Genomic DNA, 24,775 nt, shown 5'->3' with positions numbered 1-24,775 from the left:
GTGTGTGTGTGTGTGTGTGTGTGTGTGTGTGTGTGTGTGTGTGCAGTTTATTTTTTCAAAGGGTCATGAGTCTATGGAATTATTTCAAATACGCTTAAGGCAGAAGTAGCGAAACTCCTGATTGAAAAGGGAGACATTGTATTGGAGGTCACCATCAATCTTTTTGAAAGGCAGAGGAGACTGAAGGAGCTGAAATAGCTTAGTCATGATCCTAGATGCACCAGAGAGGAATTGCCAGAATGGTAACAGGATAATGGAAATTTGCACACAACATTTGTTTGGAGAGGGTGAGCTTCTTCTCCATGAAACAAAGGGAGATCTGGTAAAGGTGAACAAGACGTTCAATCAGATAGGACAAGGAACAGGTATTTCGGGTATAACGGGTAGGCAATGGTCCAAGAACTGCAGGAGAAATATTTAAGGTTTAGGCCAGAGATACAGACAAAACATTTTCGATAGCATGAATGACAATACCCAGTACTCTCTGGCTACATGGATGGCGTATCCAGGGAGGATCAACAATGTTAAGAAGGACATTGGAAAGGCATTTGAGTGAAATATACTTGCAGAGCTTTGGGCAGAGAGCGGGGGAAAGAAGACAATCTGCATTGTTTTACAGAGAGTTGGCATAGATGCAGCAGGCTGAATGGCCTCTAACTGTGTCATAATGAATCTAAGACTGACCTGTGCAGCCTCTATTCATAATGTAACCTTGGAAGCCAAATAACATGGGGCAAATTAATCATTTTCACTCTACATCTTTCCAACTCAAACTACCTTAACCCTACTCTGGGTTCACTCAAAAATGCTCTGACAAATGCCAAGAAACTCTGACACAAAGAAATTACTCCAGATCTCTCCCACTCACTTCAACGCACCCTTCTTCACTATACCTCATTCCAAATCACTCTCATAGACCATAGAGTCATACAGCACGGAAACAGACCCTTCAATCCAACTCATCTGTGCCAACCAGACATCCTAATCTGACCAAGTCCCATTTGCCAGCATTTGGCTCATATCCTTCCAAACCCTTCCTGTTAAAATACCCATCCAGATGCCTTTTAAATGTTGTAATTATACTAGCCTCCAGCACTTCTTCTGACAGCTCTTTCCAGACACACACACAACACTCTGAGTGAAAAAGTTACCCCCCAGATCATTTTTAAACCTTTTCCCTCCCACCGTAAACCTATGTCCTCTAGTTTTAGACTCCCTCACCCTAGGAAAAAGACCTTGGCTATTCACCCTATCCATGCCCCTCACAATTTATAAACTTCCATAAGGTCACACATCAGTCTACGACACTCTAGTGAAAAGTGCCCCGGCCTATTCAGCCTCTCCCTATAGCTCAAACCCTCGGATCCTGGAAATCTTTTCTGCACCCTCTCAAGTTTAACAACATCCTTCCTGTATAACAGCGACCAGAATTGTATGCAGTATTCTGAAAGTTGCCTCACCAATGCGCTGTACAGCTGCAACATGTCACCCCAACTCCCCTACTCAATGTTCTGACCAATGAAGTCAAGTGTGCCAAACGCCTTCTTCACCATGCTGAGTACTTGGGACTCCACTTTGAAGGAACTACGCACCTGCACCCCTAGGTCTTTTTGTTCGGCAACACTCCCCACTGACCTACCATTTACTGTGTAATAATGCCCTGGTTTTCCTGACCAAAATGCAACACCTCACATTTATCTAAATTAAACTCCATCTGCCCTCCTTGGCCCATCTGATCAAGGACCTGTTGTATTTTGAGGTAACCTTCTTCACTGTTCGCTACACCACCTATTTTGGTGTCATCTGCATACTTATTAATCTCATTTACTCCAAATGAACTACACCACACTCATTTAATTCAACATTCTCTACCTCATTGCAACTCACTCTCCTCCATTTTACTTACAATTTTTTACTCCAACTCACTCTGATACTCTCCAAATCAGCCTCCCTCACTGCCACTCATTGCAAATCACTTTAATTCACTCTTCAGCACTCCAGGTCCCCCGACTTTGTTCGGACCTACTCTGATTCACTGTGAATGGCTTACATCACTCCGACTTAAATTGAACTCAGTCTTCTTCAATCTACCTCACTTCAACTCACTGCACACAAATCAAACTCATTCTCACTCACTGTAAATTGCATTACCTCACTCCAAAGCAACCCAACACGCTTATCATTCCAACTCACTCTGAAACACTCCAAATCAGTCTCCAAATCACTCCCACCCATTTGAACTGAATTCAATTCACTCTAACTTGCATCCAAATTGTTCAGTGAGGTAAAGGAGCAAATTGCAGAGTCTTTGACAGAAATTGTTCAGACCTCTCTGAACATAGTATTAGTCCCAAGGACTGGAAAATTGCAAATGTGACACCATTGTTGAAGAAAGGGGCAAAGGATAATCCAGGAAACAGCAGACCTGTCAGTTTAACATCAACAGTGGGAAATCCAATGGAGGCTATAATATGGGCTAAGATAAATGTGCACTTCAAGGAAAAATACAAAATAGTCAACATGGCTTTACCAAGGGCAGGTCATGTTTGACAAACTTAATTGAGTTCTTTGACAAGGTGACACAGGCAGCGGATCAGGGTAGTACTGGGAATGTTGTCTATTTGGATTTTCAGAAAGCATTCGATATGGTGCCACATGGCAGGTTCATCAACAAATTGGAAATGTTTGGGATTACTGGGTCCTTGGCAGCATTGATTAAAAGTTGGCTAAAAGATTGGAAACAGAGGGTAAGTGGAGATGAGTTGAAAGTGGTGTTCCCCAAGGATCGGTGTTGGGACCCTTGCTTTTTCTGATTTTTAAATTTATTACTATTTATATATGGATAAATAGGCAGACATCTGGTAGTTGAATTTCAATGCAGAGAAATGTGAGGTAATACTTTTTGGCAGAAGAAATATGAAGAGACAATACAGGCTCAATGGCATAACTCTGAGGTTTGTACAGGAGCAGAAGGACCTTGGGTTTGTTTATGATTCTCTGAATATGGCCAGGGAAGTTGAAACAGTTGCTCAGAAGGTTTACAGGATCCTTGGGTTTATAAATAGATGCATAGAGTATAAAAGCAAGGAAGTAAAGCTACACCTCTCATTGGTCAGACTATATTTGCAGCATTGTGCTCAGTTCTGGTCATCTTATTTCAGGAAGGATGTTAAAGCCCTGGAAAGATGGAAAGGAGATTTATGAGAATGATACCAGGAATGTTACATGCAAGGAACGATTAGAAAAAAAATGGCTTTTTCTCTTTGGAGCAGAAAGTTTAAGAGGTGATCTTTTTGAGGTCTTCAAAATTATGTACAATTTTGACAGGGTAAGGAAGGATATTCTGGTTCCACTAGTTGGTATGTCAGTAACTAGGGGTCACTATATCAAAATTGTCAGCGAGACAACTTAGTGTGAAACAAGGAGAAACTTCTTTACTCAGAGAGTTGTTAGGATTTGGAATGCATTGCCTGGGAGAGTGGTAGCAGCAGATTCAATTGGAGGTTTCAATAGAGAGCTGGAAACATATATGAAAGTTATGAATTTAGTGAGCTGTGGAGATAGGGCTGGAGAATGGGAACAGCTGGATAGCTCTTTCAGGAACCAGTGCAGAGACAATGGGTTGAATGGCCTCATTTTGTACTGTAAAACTTATGATTCTTTGAAATCTGCGCTGCTTTCCCAAGAAGGTCCACATTGTCTTGCCTTCCTTGGCTGTGATGAAGTCGGTTAACTTGATTGGCTGGCTGATTGGTGCGTGAAGCAAAGTGAAACCAGCAGCATAGGTTCAGTAAAAACCGAAAGAACTGCGGATGCTGTAAATCAGGTACAAAAACAAAGTTGCTGGCAAAGCTCAGCAGGTTTGGCAGCATCTGTGAAGGAGAAAAACAGTTAACGTTTCGGGTCCCATGACCTTTCCTCAGAATTGGAAGGGTGTTCTGAGGAAGGGTCACCGGACCCGAAACGTTAACTGTGTTTCTTCCTTCACAGATGCTTCCAGACCTGCTGAGCTTTTCCAGCATAGGTTCAGTACCTATACAGTCTGAGGATACCATGAAAGACACTCCTTCCCAATCTCTCCCCTTGCTTGACGTGTTGTCACCCTGAGGTTAAACTAACACCGGTGATAACATTCTCCACTGTCCACTACACCACCAGCAGTTCTCTGGGACTATGGCGACTTCACTTTACCAGAACTAGGCACATCCTCCAGGGCTGCTCTGGGCGGGATTTCAAATCTCTCGGGGCTTTTCCAATGACACTGATCTCAGAAATCTTTGCCAACAGACACAACAGTCAAACCTTTTACCTTGCATGGTGAAGGGCCAATGATATTGAGGTGGTGGTGAATGCAGTCCTCTAACAGATCTTGCAGTGATGTTTGGTTGGAATTGACGACCTGGAATCTGCTTCCCATTGAACATGCTGCAAAAGGTATGGACAGAAAGAGTCTCCCTCTTGGTCCAAGTCAAAGTTCCGGCTCCAGCACCTACACAACGCATGCTCCGCTCACAGCCCGGTCCGCCATTGCTCGAAGGTGAAATACTGCAGATGCTGGAAAACTGAAACAAAGACAGAGAATGCTGGAGAAACTCAGCACGTGTGGCACCATCTGTGGAAAGAGAGATAGAGTTAAAATTTCGAGTCCTACATGACTCTTCGTCCTTCAATCACACTGAACGTTTGGAGGACTAGCCTCTCCACATTGGTCCTCCAGCACCGCCCCCGCTTCCTATTGGTCCTCCAGCACCGGCACCCTCGCGCTTCCCATTGGTCCTCCAGCATCGTCTCCATCCTATTAGTCCACTGGCACCAACACCCCCGCTTCCTATTGGTCTTCTAGCATCAGCACCACTTCTGTTGGCCCTGTCAAGCAGTAGAGACTGCAGGTTGGAGCATGCGCACTGTGGGTGATCACAACAAAATGTTTGTTTGTGATATCCACACGCACACCGGAAAGGCTGAAGCCGAAGTCGGCGCTCGGCATATCGAGCTGTGGGTAGGTTTTATAAAATGTCCCGTGAGGTCTTAATCTCCAAATAAGTATCTTTTGGTGCCATGTTTTAAGCAGACCATGCAGCTATTTTCTCGGAAACTAGCCTTGGCCTGTAGCCGCCATCTTGGTTCGGCGCAGCGGAGTGGGCGGGGCCAGGTCTCTGGGGTTCCAGACGGCTCTCTGCTCTAGTGCGCATGCACGGACATCCTGGGCCCAGGGAAGACGGCAATGTTGTGGTTGTGTGTCCTGGACTGATAGGGATGGAGTCTAGAAACTCCTTTTACAGGGGATTGGGAGAATAGCATTTACACGTAGAACACTTACACACTGAGGGAAATGAGCATCTACTGCTCTATTTTGGATTTGCCTCACCTAATCGTGCCTCTGTGGTTGTTTAACTTGCTCTGTTTTTAACAATGAGCATATTTTTGCTATGTTCCACTGTTCCTTCTGCTGACATAGGACTAAATGGGATTTCTTTTTGATTCACTCGAGATGTAGATGTCACTACCTTCTTGAACCACCACAGTCCTTGTGCTGTAGAGAGACCCGCAGTGGTGTTAGTGAGGGAATTCCAGGATTTTGAGCCAACAATATATTTCCCAGTCAAGATGGTGAGTAGAAAAGAACCAAGATGGTGAGTGGCTTGGAGGGGAACTTGTAGGTAGTAGTGTTCCTGTTTATCTGCTACCCTTGCCCTTTTAAATGGACTTTATGGTGGATTTGGAAGTTCCTGAATAGCGGTGCATCATGTAGAAGATACTGCTACTGAGCATCAGTGGTGGAGAGAGTAGGTGTTTGTGAATGTAATGTCAACCAAGCAGGCTGCTTGGTCCTGGATGGTTTGCAGCACTGTCCACATCCACCCAATGTGCTTCCCAACTTTTATCAGCCCACAACAATTGTTTTGACAGCTTTAGTTCATTTCTCTTAATCTTCTAGGTTTATATTGGGTCAACATTGCGTGTAATTTATTCCGTATAATTCATTCTACATCTGTTTTCCCACCTCCACAGTTACCAGCAGATATTGCCCATCCACAGTGACCTGTGGGAAAGTTGATGTTTGACCTCCATGAATCAGCGTAATCCCACAATATTTGTGGGGTGAGGAAACATAGGATTTTCGCCAAGGTGATGAGTGAACAGTGATATATGTCCAAGTCATCAATACGAATTTGCATTTCTATCATGGAGTCATACAGCACAGAAACCAACTTGTCCATGCTGATCAGGTTTCCTAAACTGGACTAGTCCCATTTGCCTGCATTTGGCCCATATCCCTCTGAACCTTTCCTATCTTTGTACCTGTCCAAATGACTTTTAAATGTTGTACTTACCACTACCACTTCCTCTGGCAGCTTGTTTCATTTATGCACCACACTCTGTGTAGAAAAAGTTGCCCTTTCAGGTCTCTTTAATCATTTCCCTTCTCACCTTAAAACTGTGCCCTCGGGAAAAGACCTTGGCTATTCACCTTATCTATACCCCTCATGATTTATAAGCCTCTTCAAGGTCACCCTTCAGCCTCCTATACTCCAGGGGAAAAAAAATCCCAGATTATCCAGCCTCTCCTTATAAATCAAAATGGAATATAATGTTAATACCATATCACAGGACCTCTGCAAAGCAGTGTCTGATACTGAGTGCAAGAAGGTATCAGAGCAAATTACTAAAAATTTTTTTGGAGAGGTTATGGTGAGTATTTTAAAGGAAAGTGAAGTGGAGAGCTTTAAGGAGGAACTTCCAGAGCTTGGGGTCCAGGGAACTGAAAGAACAGCCATCTATGGTGGAGTTACATGATTGGTTTTGACTGGCACTTTGGGCCAAAGAGCTGTTTTTTGTGCTGTGAACCTCTGATTCTGATTTAAAATCAGGAATGTTCAAGAGGCTGGAATTCAGAGTGCAGAGATCTCACAGTATTGTGGGGCTGGAGGGGATTAGAGAGATTGGGATGACCACAATCATGGAGGAAAACCTTCAAATGTAGGTGCTTCTCAAATGTGAGCTTTTATGGTCAATGAGCATAGATGTGATGCGTGAAGAAGATTTGGTGTAAGGAAGCACACGGCAGCAGAATTTTAGATGAGCTCAATATGACTCAGAGGCTGAATGTCCAAGGCTTGGAGTGTGTTATGTTCAGTTAAGTTTAGAGGTAGCAAAGGAATGAATGAAAGTCCCAGCAGCAGGTGAGCTGAGACGAAGATGGAATCAGGTGATGTTACTGAGATGGAAATGATGAGGATGGTGATGATAAGGATATCTGGTTGAAAACACACCATGGGGTGAAATATTTTGCCGTGGTTGTGAAGACTGTGGCATTCAGCCTCAGCTGGTTTCCGAGGAGAGGGTTAAAGTCTATGGGGCAGAAGTGGAATTTGTCATCAGAACTGGAAACACTGCTGTTATCTTCCCAGTAGTTAAATGGAGGAAATTTCTGCTGATTCAGTCCTCGAGCTCAGACAAGTCAGGATTGTCTGAGACTTGGTGGAACTTGGATGACATTCACATTCATCTGTTGCCCTGATACTTCTACGTGGTGTGGGTTGAGAGTTTGGGAGGTTCTGTTAAAATTTTGGTCAAATTGTAGTATATAATTCCCTCTCCTTCCCCTATTTTCTTGCACCTCTCTTCCTTTCCCTCTTCTCATAGAAATCAGATCTATTTATACATCCAGACTGAATGGCAGGTTCCATTACGTAAAGGACATCAGTGATGCAGTTAAGTTTTTATGACAATTCAGCAGCTTCCAAGGTAATTTATGCTGCACCAAGTGCTAGCCCCACAGGTTCCTAGATTCATTCAGCTCCATTGCACAACTTGCATTTGTCTCATTCTCTCTCATTCTCTCTCTCTCTCTGTCTCTCTCTCTTCCCCCCGCCCCCCCACCATTCTCTGTCTCACGCATGTGGTCTGTTGCGCCGCGCTCTCGCTCTCTTTCTCTCTCCTTTCCTCGTTCCTCCCATTACTTCAAATTCAATGGATTATGATCGGGAAAGATTTGCAGTTAGGTAATGTCACCTCAGGATATTAATCATAACCTTGAACGAAAAAATTTTGAATGTGGAAGTAAAAGGACTATTCACAAGTGTAGTCACACTAGGGAGAAATCGTTGCAATTTGGAGACTGTGAGAAGGGATTCAGTTCCTAATCGGAGCAGGATGCTCATTGCACTCACACAGAGGCCCTTTCACCAGCTCCGAGTGTAGGAAGGGATTCACTCGAATGGTCAAGCTGATGACACATCAGCAAGTGCACGCAGGGGACAGACTTTTTAAAAACCCAAGCTGCGAGAAATATGATAAATGATGGGACTTCATGTCCCCAGAAATGCGTTTATGCCACTGGTAGACCATTCAGATGCTGTCACCGTGGGGTTTGGTTTAGGGGTTCGTTTCAACACCAGTGAATTCACCCTGGGGTGAGGCTCTATATGTTCATTCCCTACTCAGTACTTCCCCCTCCCTACCTTTTGTGAACTCCTCCAGCACCACATCTCTCTCAAATATCTGCCCTTCTATCCTGACACATAACTCTTATTTTGTTTGTTCCACTATGAGTCTGTACTTCCAGCTGCTGAAGTATCTTTGTTGTGTAGTTCCCTTCCTAAAGCACTCTGCTTTTACCTGTTTCACTCCTGAGATATCCCTTAATATTTAACTCTTTAAGCAGGCATTTGTCCATCTGCTTTAATTTCTTTATATGTGGCCCTGCGGGTTTGTTTGTTTAACACCATGTTAAATGTTTTGCTATGGGGAAAGTGCAATATGAAGGTGCGATGAAAAGCAGTAATACCACTAGAATCCAACTCCTGTAACCCCCTGTAAACTTACAGGTGTCTCAGCCACTGGATGTCTGATTGAATCCTTCCTGCACATGGAGTAGGGGAATGGTCTGTCCCCGGTGTGACTGCACCATTGTGTGATCAGTTCGGGTGAGTAACAGTATCCCTGTGATTGTCTATTTCTACAATGTCTCCATAATGTCTTTTGTCTCTCCTCACTGGATGACCAGATGCAGTCTAATTCAATGTTCAGAACATCCATACAATTTCTCCCCATGGTGAATACATTTTCTTTTCATGCTCTGTGACTGGTTAAAGCTCTCTCCAGACAGTACACTGGAGTACACTCACTCAAGCTGTATAACTGGTTAGAGCTCTTTCCACACTCAGTTCATTAGCACACACTCACTTGAGTCACAGAATCACAGAATCCCAACATTGCAGAAGGAGACTATTTGGCCCATTGATTCACACCAACCCTCTGAGGAGCATCCCCACCCACCCACAACACCCCCTCCCAACCACCACCACCATGCCTGTAACCCTACATTTCCCGTAGCTTATACATCTAGCCTTTACATCCTAGCCTGGCCAATCTGTCTAACCTGCACATCTTTGGACTGTGAGAGGAAACCCATTCAGACACAGGAGAATGTGCAAACTCCACACAGACAGTTGCCCAAGGCTGGAATCAAACCCTGGTCCCTGGCGCTTTGAGGCAGCAGTGCTAACCACAGCAATCGTCTTGCTCCTTGATGCTTTTCCAGTCTCACAGACCAATGAAGTAACTTGCCACATTAGAGCAAACTCACATGTCTTCCTTGCGTAAACATGTTGAGAGTCCAACTGACAATCCTAAAGTGGTTGTTGACATAATTCGTCGTACATTCAGGGTGATGCAGCAATTATTATCCAGAACAAGCTCCAGGTCAACAGGCACCTTCTTGGTTCAGTGGGGAGTGGAACACCTGTGCAAGGTTCTTGCTGAAATGACACATAAGTGGGAGGGGCTTCAGGATTCCTGGTGGCCAAGAGAGAGAATCTTTGATCCATTGATTTTATTCTCATTCTGTCCAAAGAAGCTTGAGACCAGCTGGTATAATGGCCACCCACTTTAAAGTGGGATGCTACTGGAGAGAGCATGTGGGGCAATCCACAGAATGTCAGAAATAGGGGCAGCATTAGGCTTTTTGGCCCACTGAACATGCTCCACTATCCAACAAGATCGTAGCTGATTTGATTCCGACCCCTCAACTTCGTTTTCCTTCCTATGCCTTGGAACTTTTTTCTGCTGAATTTTTAACCTCATCTAACACTTCTGTTTTTTTAATCATATCCTTTGTCAGTATTTAGAAGATTTGCAGGGTGTGAGATTTTCTGGTTCTACTGCTTCTGATATTTTTCCAGCTGTAGGTCAAGCTGAATATTTGAAAATACTGCAATTGTTTGGGAGGTGAGTGTTTTTGAGCATATATCTACAATTTAGATCTTTCTATGGAATCCTCTAGTTCCCAGGTCCTGGGGATAGTGTAGCTCCTTTACTGTGGATCTGAATTGATGGCCGCCCATTGCTCTGTTTCACCTCTGCCCTCCCTGATCATCTTTCTGCCATTGTCTGACTTACTCTGCCTCTAATAATGGATTTATTTCAGCCATGTTTAGTATTTCATTATTATTTCTGTTGATTGTGTCTAAATGAGGTTTCTATTGCTGCCGATCACTGGTTATATGCTGCTGATTTCCCAGCTTTATCTTCCCATGGTCAGGAATTGTTTATGCTGTGCAGGAGAACACTTCTCTTCTTCTGAGCTAATACTGATCCTCAAATACTGCTCCATTTTTATTCCCTGTAATTCATCTGTATAGCCTGAAAGGTAAACCCTGGTTCTCTCTCACCACAGATGCTGCCTGACCTGCTTTTACTTCTTTTGTCAGATTTACAGCACCCACAGGATGTTACTGGTAGCAAGCTCCCAATGTGAAATTGTCAAGTGAGGCACATGCTAGAAAAGCAGATTGCCGGTTGCTGTTATTTTAGGGAAAAGTATTTCTGAAGGTTCTTTAAAACTCTGCACAAATCTATTTTCAAAATTTATTTTTAGGATTTGGGCTTCACTAACAAGACCTGCAGCTCATGTTACCAATCCCCAGTTGTCTGGATGATGTTTGACCTTATTGAACTGCTGCAGTTCATGTACAGAAGCTGCTGCCATAATGCTGTTCAGTAAGGAGTTAACAGGATTTTCACCCAGTGATGATGAGGGGATGCTGATTTCCGTCTCGGTGACAGTCATTTTTGTTTCCAAATCACACCTTTAACAGAATACAATACAACAGAATACAAAACAGCATTTGACACCGAGTCATGTCATGATGTATTAGGGCAAGTGACCAAAAACTTGGTCAAAGAGGAGACTTTTAAGGAGTATCTTAAAGAGGAAAGTAAGGGAGGGAGGCAGAGCAATTTATGGAGGAATTTCCAGAATCTGGGGCCCAAGAAAATGCAAGCGTGTGCAATTATCTCGAAGGATTGTGTGTCAGCAGGGATTACCAAGATGGGACTGATGGCTGTCAGAAAGGGATTTGAAAACTCTAACCCTAATCCACAACTTCCATCATCACTTTTTCCAAGTTCCAGACCCACAAACTAACAGCTTCATTCAGCTCAATTTCACAACCTGCTCTGACAATCAGAAGATGTGAGAATCTGTTATAAATGCTGAAATAACAAAGCGTTTAGAAATACATAATATAATGAAGAAGATTCAGCTTGGCTTTTTAGAGGGGAAATCATACCTGACAAGTTTATTAGAATGTTGAGGTGGGACCGAGCAGGATATACAAAGGAAAATCTGTAGATGTAATATGTTTGGATTTCTAAAAAGCACTCTGTATGGTATTGTACATGAGACTATTTAAGATCAGAATGCCTGCTGTTGTAGTTATGTATTAGCATGGATAGAGGATTGGCTGACTAATAAAGACAGAGTTGGAATAACTCGGGCATTCTAATGATGTCAAATTGTAAATAGTACAAGTAAGTAGTAGGAATCAGTGCTGGAATCACAATTATTGACAATATATACTAATGACTTGGATGTCAGAAGTGAAAATCATCATCATAGAATCCCTGCAGTGTGGAAGCAGACCATTTGGCCCCTTGAGTCCATACCAATCCTCCGAAGAGCATCTCATGCAGACCCATTCCCCTACACTGTCCTTGTAACCTTGCATTTCCCATGGCTAATCCACATATCCATGGACACTACGGGCAATTTAGCATGGCCTATCCACCCAACCTGCAAACTTTGGAATGTACCATTGCCAACTCTGCAGAAGACTCAAAATAGACAGTGAGGTGAGTTGATGATGATACAAAGGGTCAACAGAAGGATATAGATAGGTAGTGTATGGACAAAAATCTTGGCAGATGGAATATAATGTGGTAAAACATGAGGTTTATGTACTTTGGCAGGAGGAATAGGAGAGGTGAATATTATTTAAATAGGGAAAAACACTGCAGAAAACAGTGAGAGATTTGGGTGTCTTCGTCCTTGGAACACAAAACGTTAGCACCAAGCTCACTGGGCAGTAGGAAAGGCAAATGGTCTATTGGCCTTTATTTTGAAGCGAGAGAGATATAAAAATAGGGAAGTCTTGTTAAAATGACATAAGACATTCCTCAGACCATGTTTGAAATACTGTGAATGGTTTTCATCCCTTGTAATAGAAAGATGTACTGGCATCAAAGACAGTCTAGAGAATGTTTGCTAGTTTGACCCTGGACATGGTGGGGGTCACCTTTTTTTTGAGGAGAGATTGAGTGGGTTGGGAGCGTACGCACTGAGGTTTCGAAGATAGTCTTACTATTTTCTGGGTTTTCTCTCACTCCTTCATTTCTGTTTTCAACCAGTTTCACAGGGTATTAGAAGCGGAAGATTTGCAGTGAGGAAACGTAAACCAAACATCACTTCAGGATCTGACTGAATCGTCCAATTTATTGTAGCCTGGATATCATTGGATATTGAACATGGAAGAAAAAGACACCACTCACAGTGGGGAGAAACCATACACATGTTGTACATGTGGACAAGGCTTCAGCAGATCATCTACCCTATCAAAACATCAATACAGTCATGCTGGGGAGAGGCCATTCATCTGTTCCCAGTGTGGGAAAGGATTCACTCGATCATCCATCCTGCTGAGACACCAGCAAATTCACACGGAAGAGAGACCTTTTAAATGCGCAGACTGTGGCAAGTGCTTTAAAAGCCCTGGAGATCTGATGTCCCATCAACGTGTTCACACTGATGAGAGACCATTCTGTTGCTCTCACTGTAGGACTGGATTCAGGTGGTCATCCCAACTCGCTGCACGCCAGCGAGTTCACACTGGGGAGTCGCTGTTCACCTGCATGAAGTGTGGGAAGGGGTTCACTCGGTCATCTCACCTCATGACACACCAACGGCTTCACACTCGGGAGAGGCCCTTCACCTGCTCTGTCTGTGGGAAGGGATTCTCTGATTCATCACACACCAGCGAGTTCACACCAACAACAGGCCGTTCAACTGCTTTGTGTGAGGGAAGAGATTCACTCAGTCATGCAAACTGCTGACACACCAGCGAGTTCACACGAATGAGAGACGTTTTAGATGTTCAGATTGTGGGAAGTGCTATAAAAGCCCTGGAGATCTGATGTCCCATCAACGTGTTCACAGTGAGGAGAGACCTTTTAAATGCCCAGACTGTGGGAAGTGTTACCGAAGTTATGGGGACCTGATGTCCCATCAGCGTGTTCACACTGACGAGAGACCCTTCAAGTGCTCTCATTGTGAGATTGGGTTTAGGCGATCATCTGACCTCATTGATCACCAGAGGATTCACACTGGGGAGAGACCATTCACCTGCGTCGAGTGTGGGAAGGGATTCAGTCAGAAATCCAACCTGCTGAAACACCAGCAAGTTCACACAGAGAAGAGACCTTTTAAATGCCCAGACTGTGGGAAATGCTTTAAAAACTCTGGGGACCTGATGTTCCATCAACGTGTTCACACTGATGAGAGACCTTTCAGGTGCTCTCACTGTGGGACTGGGTTCAAGTGGTCATCCCAACTCACTGTACATCAGCGAGTTCACACTGGAGAGAGGCCATTCACCTGCACTGACTGTGGGAAGAGATTTGCTGTGAAATTCAACCTGCTGAGTCATCAGCGCGTTCATGAGTACTGATAGTGATTGGATTTCACTGTGAACATTTCCCTGCTTGCTAATGTCCTTACCTCTCGGCCAACAATCTGGTTTCAAGTCCCACCTGGCATGAAGCTGTCTCAACAGATCCAAACAGTTCGATTCAGAATGTTTTTTTCAATCGATGTTTGAACTATATCCATTTGAGTCTGTTTCTACTGAAATTAACAAACTCCAGTTCAGTAAACTCAGTCTATCAAAACTTTTGAATATCTTGGATGCTTCCTTTTGAACTTTCACCCTTTCTGTCCCCCCCATCTTGTGTGTAGCTCTATGAGCTCCCCTTGTCATTCTGATTGAGATGATCTGACCAGCTGCCGCTCCCATATACCTCCTTTCCCTGAAACTGTCCCCCATCTCTGAGCCCTGAGCCCTCAATTTCTCCGGTTCCTTTAACAAAAATAACAAAACAGAAATACAGTACAGGAACAGGCAATTCAGCCTTCCAAGCCTATACTGATCACCTTGCCCTAACTAAACTAAAAAAACAAACCTTCTGCCCTTATTCAGTCCGTATCCCTCTATTCCCTCCCTATTCATGTAACCATCCAGATACCTCTTAAATGTTGCCAACCTGCCTGCTTCCACCACCTCTGGCAGTAAATTTGGACTCCTACCACTCTCGCACATCTCCCTTAAACTTTCCCCCTCTCACCTTGAACCTGTGCCCCCTTGTAATTGAAACTTCAACCCTTGGAAAAAGCCTCTGACTATCCACCCTATCATTGCCTGTCATAATTGTTTTAGACCTCTATCAGGTTTCCTCTCTGCTGCCGTCTTTCCAGTGAAAACAATCCTAGTCTTTCTAACCTTTCCTCATAGCCAATGGCCTTGACACCGAGCAACGCCTTGGTGAACCTTCTCTGCACTCCAAAGCTTCCACGTCTTTCTGGTAATGTTGCAACCAAAACTGCATAGAATACTCCAAATGTAGCCACAAGGGTTTTGTAGCTGCAACATGGTTTGCCAACTGTTGTACTCCATGCCCTGACCAATGAAGGCAAGTATGCCAAATGTCTTCTTAATCACCTTGGCCACCTGTGTTGCCACTTTTAAGGAACTGTGGCCCTGCATGCCCAGATCCGTCTGTATGTTAATGTTCCTGCGGGTTCTTCCATTTAGTGTAATTCACGCCTAAATTTGATCCTCCAAAATGCATCACCCCGCATTTGTCTGGATTAAACTCCACCTGCCATTTCTGTGCCCAAATCACCAATCTACCTATATCCTGTTGTATCCTTTCACAATCATTGGCACTATCAGCAAGTCCACCAATTTCGCGTCATCTGCAAAATTACTAATCACCCACAATTTCCTCCAGATCATTTATATATACTACAAACAGCAGAGGACCAAGACTGATCCCTGTGGAACACTGCTAGTTACCGGTCTCCATTCTGAAAAACACCCTTCCACTGCTACCCTCTGTCTTCTATGACCAAGTCAGTTTTGTATCCATTTAGCCAGCCCACCTTGAATCCTGTGTGATTTTAGTTTTTGTACCAATCTGCCATGTGGAACTTTATCAAATGCCTTCCTAAAGTCCATATAAACTACATCTACAGCTGTTCCTCATCAATTGTCTTTGTCACCTCTTCAAAAAATTCGAACAGGTTGGTGAGACATGACCTTCTCTGCACAGAACCATGCTGCCTGTTACTAACTAGTCCATTTTCTTCCAAATGTGCATTTATCTTGTCCTTCAGTATGTTCTCCAAATGCTTCCCCACCACAGACATCAGGCTCACCAGGACTATAATTTCCTGGATTATCCCTGCTTCTTTTCTTAAACAAGGGAACAACTTTGGTTAATCTCCAGTCCTCTGGAACCTCGTCCATGGTCAAAGAGGATGTGAAGATATATGCTAATGTCCCAGGTATTTCTTCCCTTGCCTCTTGCACAAACCTGGGATAGATCCCATCTGGCCCTGAGGAATTTATCTACCTTAATGCAATTTAGGATACCCAAAACCTGCTCCTTCAATATATTGACAATATTCTCAAAGAGTATTCACACACTCATCCCTGACCTCAACATCAGTCATGTCCTAAAAGCCTCCCCATGCCAGACATAGATTTGCCCTCAAATAACTGCTCCCAATCCACATTCCGCAGTTACTCTCTAATTTGGATGTAATTGGCCCTTGCCCGATTAAGCACCTTGCCCGATTAAGCACCCTCACCCGAGGGCCACTCGTGACCTTCTCCATGACTACGCAAAATCTGATGAAGTTATGGTCACCAAGCCCAAACTGCTCTCCTACTGAAACATCGATCACCTGTCCTGGCTCATTCCCTAATACCAAGTCTAGTATGGCCTCCTCTCTGGTTGGATTGTCAACATACTGTCTCAAAAAGCCCTCCTGAACACATCTAACAAATTGCTCTCCATCCAAGCCTTTGGCTGTAACGGAATCCCAGTCAATAAGAGGAAAGTTGAAATCACCCACCACAACTATCCTGCTTTCTTCACACCTCTCCAGTATTTGACTACATATCTGTTCCTCTGTCTCCTGTGGGCTGTTGGGAAGTCTGTAGAAAACTCACAACATTGTGATTTCACCCTTTCTATTCCTGAGCTCCACCCATAATGCCTCACTGCAAGATCCCTCTGATGTGTCCTCCCTCCACACAGCTGTGATGTGATCCCTAATCAGCAATGCAACTCCCCCACCCCTTTGTTTCCCTCTCTGTCCCATCTAAAACAGCGATATCCTGGAATGCTAAGCCGTCAATCCTATCCGTCCTTTAACCATGTCTTCATAATGGCAATAACATCATAATTCCATGCAGTAATCCATGTTCTTAGTTCATCTGTTATACTTCTTGCATTGCAGTAAATGCATTCCAGACCTCCAGTCCCTCTGAGCCCTGCAACTTCCCTCTGCCTGCTCTTATTCTGCACAATGCATATCTCAGCCTCTCTTTTGTCCTGTTTTGTGCACTTATTGGCCCGTTGTTCCACTTCCCAACCCCCGCCACACTAGCTTAAACCCTCCCAAAGGGCTCAAGCAAACCTCATGCCCATGATATTGGTGTACCACCAGTTCAGGTGCAAACTGTCCTTATTGTACAAGTCTCACCTTCCCCAGAAGAAATCCCAGTGATCCATATATCTAAAGCCCTCCCTCCTCCATCAGCTCTGTAGCCACATGTTCAACTATACTCTTTCTCTGTTCCTGGCCTCACAAGCCCGTGGCATGGTTAGTAATCCTGAGACTACTACCCTGCTTTTTAGCTCCCTACCTAACTCCCTGAACTATCCTTGCAGGACCTCTTCCGTCTTCCTACCTGTGTCATTTGTGTCAATGTGGACAGTGACTTCTGTCTGTCTTCCCTCCTGTTTCGGGATGTCCTGTACCTGCTCTGAGACATCCAAGACCCTGACACCAGGCAGGCAACACATCATTCTAGAGTCTTGTTTACAGCCACAGAAATGCCTGTCTGTGCTCTTAACTATGGAGTCACTTACTACTATTGTTCGTCTGGAATTTGCCTCACCCTGCTCTACAGCAAAACCAATTGTGGTTGCACAGGCCTGCCTGCTGCTTGTACCATCTCCTGCGAGGCTATCCCCCTCAACAGTATCCAAAACAGTGTACCTGTTTGAGAGGGGAATATCCACAGGAGACTCCTGCACTAGCTGCCTGCCTCTCCTGGCAGTCACCCATCTATCTGTCTGGACCTGTGGTGTAACCACCTCCCTAAAGCTAGTGTTTATCACTCTCTCTACCCTCTGTATGCAATGCATTATGTCCAGCTGCTTCTCCAACCAAACTACGGTCTGTGAGGAGCTGCAGCCGGTCCCACTTCCTGTGGATGTAGTTGTCAGGGACAATAGACTGCTCCCTGATTTCCCATATCTGGCAGGAGGAGCATACCACTGCCCTGACTGCCAACGCTGTCCTTGTACGCTGAAAAAAAGAGAGTCTTACCTTGACTGTCCTCCTCACTGTGCCTTCCTTTTTTGGTTACAGGAGGTGGGGAGGAAACACTACTATTTCGGGTTAAGCCACACCAGTTCCTCTGCTATATTCAGACCAGTCATGGTGACTGCAGTGCCGTCTCCCAGAATTCCTCTCAGTGATGTCTCTCACCCTCTACTACCTTCAGTGCTCCTTGCATCAATGAGACAACTTCCTAGTCCCTCCACCCTTCTAATTCAATTGCTGAGCATACCCCCACCTCCCCCAAATAAGCTGATGTTGTGCACAGTCTTGCTTGATCATGGAACTCAGTTTAAATTCTCCATCATCACCATCCAGTGAAAAATCAACTCTAGATGGCACTATCCTTTCCTCTCCAATGACTTAGAACTTGGTGTGCCCCAATGCTGGCAGCATTCCGGGAAGACAAATTGTCTGGCCCAGATGGGATGCATTCTAGTTTGTTGAGAGAGATAAGGGAGCAAATCACAGAGCCATTGACAGAAATTTCCCAGACCTCTCTGAGCACAGGATTAGTCCCAGGGGACTGGAGGATTGCAAAAGTGATGCTGTTGCTTAAGAAAAGGAAACTACAGACCTGTCAGCTTGACATCAAAAGTCCGAAAAAACTGATGGAACCCATAATAAGGGATAAATTACACACTTGGAGAAAAATAAGTTAATACTAGAGTCAACATGGCTTTGTCAAGGGCAGGTCATATCTGATAAATTTAATTGAGTTCTTTGACAAGCTGACACAGGCAGTAGATGATGTAGATTTGGACTTTCAGAAAGCTTTTGATATGATGCCAATTGGCAGGTTGGTTAGAAAATTAGAAATATTTGGGATTGATGAGTCCTTGGCAGCATGGATTAGAAGTTGGCTAAATGATAGGAAACAGATGTTAAGTATAGTAGGGCATTGCTCAGGCTAGAGATGAGTTGAAACTGGTGTTCCCCAGGGATCAGTGGTTGGGACTGTTGCTTTTTTTGATCTATATAAAAGACTGGAGATGGGTGTTGATGCAAAATCTCTAAACTCGCAGCTAGAGATAATGGTGAACTGTGAGGATGACACTGAGCGACTTCAGTAGGATCTTGACAAGTTGGCCAAAGAGGCAGTTGAATTTCAATGCAGAGAAATGTGAGGTAATGCATTTTGGAAGAATCATAGAATCCCCACGCTGTGGTAACAGGCCAATCAGCCCAACAAGTCCACACCACCCTGCCAAAGAGCATCCCACCCAGACCTATTCCCCTACCCTTTCCCTGTAATCCTGCATTTCCCATGGCCAACCCACCTAACCTACACACCCTGGATACTACGAGCAATTTAGCATTGCCAGCCCACCTAACCTGCACATCTTTGGACTATGGGAGGAAACCGGAGCACCTGGTGGAAACCCACACAGACACGGGGAGAATGTGCAAACTCCACACAGCCACCCAGGTGGAATCAAACCCACGTCCCTGGCACTGTGCTAACCACTGAGCCACCATGCTGCATGGAGAGACAAACATGCTAAATGGTATAATTTTGAATGTCATACAGTAGTGTTGAAGTTCAAATACTTAATTCTCTGAAGGTAGCCAAGCAAGTTGAAACAGCTGTTAAGAGGGCATATGGGATCTTTGGGTCAATAAATAGAGGCATAGAGCATCCAAGGAAGGAAGTGATGCTACATCTCTACCAATCGTTGGTCAGGCCACATTTGGAGTATTGTATTCAGTTCTGGGCACCTTATTTAATGAAAAATGTTAAAACCCTGGATAGAATGCAAAAGAGACATACTAGAACCATACCAGGAATGAGAGATTTTAGATATTTCTAAAGATTAGAGAAATTTGGCTTATTCTCCTTGGAGTAGAGAAGATTAGGACATGGCTTTACTGAGGTTTTCAAAATTATGAACAGTTTTGACAGGGTAAAAAAAGACATTCCGTTTCCACTCGTAGAGGTAACGATTCAAGATTGTCAGCAAGAGAGCAAGGAGTGAGTCGAAAAGAGATTTCTTTACTCAGAGCTATTAGGATTTGGAATGTGCTGGCTGGGAAAGTGGTAGAGGTGGATTCCAAGGAGGTTTCGAAAGACAGCTGGATATGTTTGAAAGGACTGAAGTTAGAGGGCTACAGAGAAAAGGCTGGAGAATGGGACTAGCTGGACAACTCTTTTGGGAGCTGGTACAGAAATGATGGGCTGAAATGGCCACCTTCTCTATTGCAAAATTTATGATTCAAGGGGTCTATCTTTGGCCCTCCTGTTTTTTATCCATAGACTGCCACTATGTGGCATAATCCAAAGCCTTGCATTAGTTTTCATACATCCACTGACAATGCCCATCTCTACCTCAACACTCCCTGTCCCACCATTCCATGCTTCCACTGTTGCTCAATTATTGAACTATTTATCCCATATTCAGTGCTGGATAAGCAGCAATTCCTCTTGCTAAGCATTGGGCTCCAGTCACACAAACAGCCTTCTACCACTATCCTCTGTCTTCTAAGACCAGAACTTTCCAGTTACATGACATCATTTGCTTCTGGCCCATCACAGCTCATCTCTCGAGAGCCGGTCCATACTGAACCCACCCCTACCCAGACAAATGAGATTATTCAAACTCTGCTAGTTGTGTACCAAATCCTATTTAACCATCACTTCTGCCCTCACTGACCAAATTGTCTCCTGATCAAACAATGTCCAAACTTGAAAATTTGCATCCTGGTTTATAAGTCCCTCTTTGGTTTCATTTCTCCTGATCACTGTAATCTCCAGTCCGTCACTCTCTGTGATAATTTCACTCCTGGCCATGTCCCTCCCTATCTCTGTGATTTTCAGTTGCTCACTGTCTGCGATATCTGAACTCTTGGCCATGCTCCTTCCTTCCGGCTCCGAAGAAGCCTAAACATTGACTGTGCTTTCTCTGCACAGATGCTACCAAACCTGTTGAGTTTCTCCAGTAATTTCTGTTTCTGCCCCTTCCTCTGTAATATCCAGTCACTCACTCTCTGTGATATGTGCACGCTTGGCTGTGATGCTCCCTACCTCTGTTGTCTCTACTTACTTGCCCTGAAATACTTGTCTTCCTCACATTCTGACCTCTTTAGAATCTCTGATTGCATTGTGGCATTGCCTGACCTCTGGCATTCCATCCCAAACCTGTCCACCTTTTTTCTTGTAAAAGATATTTGTTCAAATCTGCTTCTTCGATCAAATTTTTGGTCAGTCCACATTAGTATCCTGTGTACCTTAATTAGATATTGCACTCTTCTAAACTTCAGAGTGTATAGGCTTAAACTGCTCAAACTCTCTTTATAAGACAAACTTCTCATTTCTGGAATCAATCTAGTAAACTCCTCTGAAGTACCTCCAATACAGCTATATTAGGGCAGCATGGTAGCTCAGTGGTTAGCACTGCTGCCTCACAGTGCCAGGGACCTGGGTTCGATTCCACCTCGGGCGACTGTCTGTGTGGAGTTTGCACATTCTCCCCGTGTCTGTGTGGGTTTCCTCCGGGTGCTCTGGTTTCCTCCCACAGTCAAAAGATGTGCAAGTTAGGTGGATTGGCCATGCAAAATTGCCCATAGTATCCAGGGATGTGTCGATTAGGAGGGTTATAGGGGGATGGGTCTGGGTGGGATGCTCCGAGGGTTGGAGTGGACTTGTTGGGCCGAAGGCCTGTTTCCACACTGTAGGGATTCTATGATCCCTCCTCAAGTATGGAAACCAAAATTGCATACAATACTCCAGGTGCAGTCTCACGAATCAAAGGGGAATTATATTCAGCCCAAATGTTTATTATTCTTTGTGATCAATCATCCCAAGCCCAGCACACCACAGAAGGTCTCCAGGATAATGTCCGAGGCTCAAGCTTGCTCAACTGCTTCATCGATGACCTTCCTTCAATCATAAAGTCAGAGTTGGAAGGGAGTACATTTCTGGTCATCCTGCTATAGGAAGGATGTTGTTAAACTGGAAAGCGTGCAAAAAAGGTTTATAAGGATGTTACTGAGATTGGCAGTTTGAATTATAAGTAGAGGCTGGATTGGCCAGAAACAAAAACAAAGTTGCTGGAAAAGCTCTGCAGGTCTGGCAGCATCTGTGGAGGAGAAAACGGAGTTAATGTTTTGGGTCCAGTGACCCTTCCTCAGAACTGGATTGGCCAGAACTTTGTTTCCCCCGCAACGTAGGAGGTTGAGGGGTTTATAAATTCATGAGAGGCATAGATAAGATGAATAGCCAATGTCTTTTCCTCAGGGTAGAGTCAAAGAGTCATTCAACATGGAAATAACCCTTCAGTCGAACTAGTCCACACCAACCATGTTCCCACTTACCTGTGTTTGGCCCTTATCCCTTTAAATATTTCCTATTGATGTACTTAACCAAATATCTTTTAAATTTGTAGCTGTACCTGCATCCACCACTTCCTCTGGTAGTTCATTCCACATATGAACCACTCTCTGTGTAAAAGAAAAAGTTGCCCCGATGCCCCTTTTAAATCTTTCTCCCGTCACCTTAAAAATATGCTCCCTAATTAGAGGGCATAGGTTTAAAGTGAGAGGGGAAAGATTTAAAATGGACCTGAGGGGCAACATTTTCACAGAAGGTGGTACATTATGTGCAATGAGCTGCCAGAGGAAATGGCAGAGGCGAGTACAATTATAACGTTTAAAAGGCATCTGGACAGGTACATGGATAGGAAAGGTTTAGAGGGATATGGGCCGAAAGCAGACAAGTGAGACTCGCTTAGGAAACCTGGTCGGCATGGACAGGTTGGGCCGAAGGGTCTATTTCCATGCTGAATGACACTATGACTATAATGCTTTGTATAGTTGCAGCTTCATTTCTCCACTTTTATACTCTATTCCTTTCGCAATAAATACCAAAATTCAATTTCCTTCCTTATTACCTGCTGTATGTGATTGATGCACAAGGATACCCAGATCCCTCGGCACTCTGAGATTTCTCTCCATTTAGATATTAAGTTGCCTTTCCATTCCTCTGACCTTACACTTATCCAGGCTGAACTTCATCTGCCAAATTTTGGCTCATTGACCTAACCTTTCCACATTCACTTGTAAATTTCCTATTTATTTATTGCAGTATACTTTCTCACATATTTTAGTGTTATCTGAAAATTTAGCTATTGTACTTGCTATCCCTGCATCCAAGTAAATAGTTGCAACCTGAGGACTGAACTCTGGCACCCCACTATTGACATCTTGCCAACCAGAAAATGTCCCACTTATCCTGACTGCCTGATTTCTACTGGTTAACCAATTCTCTATCCAAGCTACTAAATTACCCCTACCCCATGTGATCTTTCCTTGTTCCTATTTACAGCAGCCCATTTGTGCTAACTAAGATTCTAAAAACAGCAATCAGGTAAGTGATTTTATTTGCTAGTGTTAGGATAGGGATTGCTTCAGTATCTAAGGAGCCCAGAAAGGTGCTGAACATTGTGCAATCATCAGAGCACTCTGACTTTATGATTGAAGAAAAGTCATCGACGAAGTAATTGAACAAGTCTGGGCCCAGCACACTACCTTGAGGAACTCCTATGGTGTGCCGAGCTTGGGATGATTGACTACAAAGAGCCATAAGCATTTGCGCTAGATATGCTTCCGCTTTGATTCCCATTAACTCTAGTTCTGCAAGAGCTTATTAATATCTTACCAGTCAAATGCTGCCTTGATGTCAAGGGCAGTCAGTGCTTTTGTCCATGTTGGACGAATGCCATGATGATATCAAGAGCTGAGTGGCTGTAGTGGAACACAAACAGCACCAGTGAGCTGGTTATTGCTGAGTGAATACTGCTTAATAGCACTGTTTTGTCCCCTTTCCATGACATTGCTGATGATGGAGAGCAAATTTTTGGAAGTAATTGGCAGAGTTAGATTTGTCCTTTTTGTGGATATGACATGGCTGTCAATTTATTTATATTGCCTGGTAGATGCCAGTTTTGCACTGCACATCTTGGTTAGGATGCACCAGTTATAGAGCAGCCCTGCTCAGTTGCACTGTTGATGGAATGTTGTCTAGGCAAATTGACTACGCAAAATCAAGTTGATTATGCTGCTTAGCCTGCTGTGTTCATCCAGCTCTGCACCTTGTTGTCTTTGATTATGTATCCATTTTTTGGCATTAGGTTTATGAACTTGGCTGAACAGTGAAATTTGTGATGTTGAGGATCTGAGGAGGCTGAGCTGGACCATCCTGTAGCATTTTTGGCTGAAGATTGTTTCTAATGTGTCAGCACTGTACTTTGCATTGATATCAGGAACAAAAACAGAAGTTGTTGGAAAAACTCACCAGGTCTCGCAGCACCGGTGAAGAAAAAATCAGAGTTAATGTTTCGGGTCCTGTGGCCCTTCCTCAGAACTGAGTTCTTTCGGTTTTTATTTTGCATTGATGTGCTGGGCATTCCCATCATGCACACTACAAGAGACCGTTTTTATTTAAAAATATACCTTGTTCATAAAAATATCTTTGCATACATACACAGTGCCTAAAGCAGTTCGGTTCAGTATAGTAGTATATGAAGGAAAAAACATTGGAATGTGCTTCTATCCAGCAAACGAACCTTGCAAAGAAGCATTGTTACTTGTACAAGACTATATTTTCATGTATTTGAGGCAGCAGATGATCTGATAACCTCACTTAACTTCGGCAGAAAGTGGTGGTCTTTCCTCACTGCGCATTGAGGACAAAGCGAACCTTTTACCTGAAATAACAAGGTGTAGAGCTGGATGAACACAGCAGGCCAAGCAGCGTCAGAGGAGCAGGAAAGCTGACGTTTCGGGTCTGGACCCTTCAGAAAAAAA

General features: G+C 44.0%; 2 protein-coding genes across 17 annotated transcripts in view; one reads left to right on the top strand and one right to left on the bottom strand.

Annotated features, from left to right (window-relative positions):
• LOC109932105 (gastrula zinc finger protein XlCGF8.2DB-like) overlaps positions 1-24,775 on the bottom strand; it is a 64,865-nt gene that overhangs the window by 3,074 nt on the left and 37,016 nt on the right. The window contains exon 1 of one of the 6 annotated variants that reach the window (XM_048619460.1): positions 4,310-4,759. The exons of the other annotated variants lie outside the window; for them this stretch is intronic. The gene's annotated coding sequence lies outside the window, so the exon portion shown is untranslated. Of the gene's footprint in view, positions 1-4,309; positions 4,760-24,775 lie in introns of those variants that run through there. 6 annotated transcript variants of the gene reach the window in all.
• On the top strand, positions 4,930-14,229 carry LOC109932098 (gastrula zinc finger protein XlCGF49.1-like). Of its 11 annotated transcripts, XM_048619536.1 has the most exons (5): positions 4,930-4,999; positions 5,498-5,610; positions 6,013-6,129; positions 8,832-8,930; positions 12,694-14,229. In XM_048619536.1, the coding sequence occupies exon 5, from the start codon at positions 13,476-13,478 to the stop codon at positions 14,007-14,009; it is 534 nt and encodes a 177-aa protein (XP_048475493.1). In that variant the 5' UTR covers positions 4,930-4,999; positions 5,498-5,610; positions 6,013-6,129; positions 8,832-8,930; positions 12,694-13,475; the 3' UTR covers positions 14,010-14,229. The 11 variants fall into 11 exon arrangements, with proteins under 11 accessions (XP_048475493.1, XP_048475494.1, XP_048475490.1 ...); XM_048619537.1 differs by lacking the exon at positions 6,013-6,129; XM_048619533.1 differs by lacking the exon at positions 4,930-4,999 and having other exon boundaries at positions 5,204-5,610.

The sequence above is a fragment of the Rhincodon typus genome, chromosome 43, assembly GCF_021869965.1.
Source record: "Rhincodon typus isolate 14 chromosome 43, sRhiTyp1.1, whole genome shotgun sequence".
NCBI lineage: Eukaryota > Metazoa > Chordata > Chondrichthyes > Orectolobiformes > Rhincodontidae > Rhincodon > Rhincodon typus.
Note: the sequence above shows the minus strand (reverse complement) of the source record. Positions and strands in the feature narration are given on the sequence as shown.

Excerpts from the sequence above, each read along its gene's own strand:
- LOC109932098 (XM_048619528.1), top strand. The coding sequence starts at position 12,811 with ATGGAAGAAAAAGACACCACTCACAGTGGGGAGAAACCATACACATGT.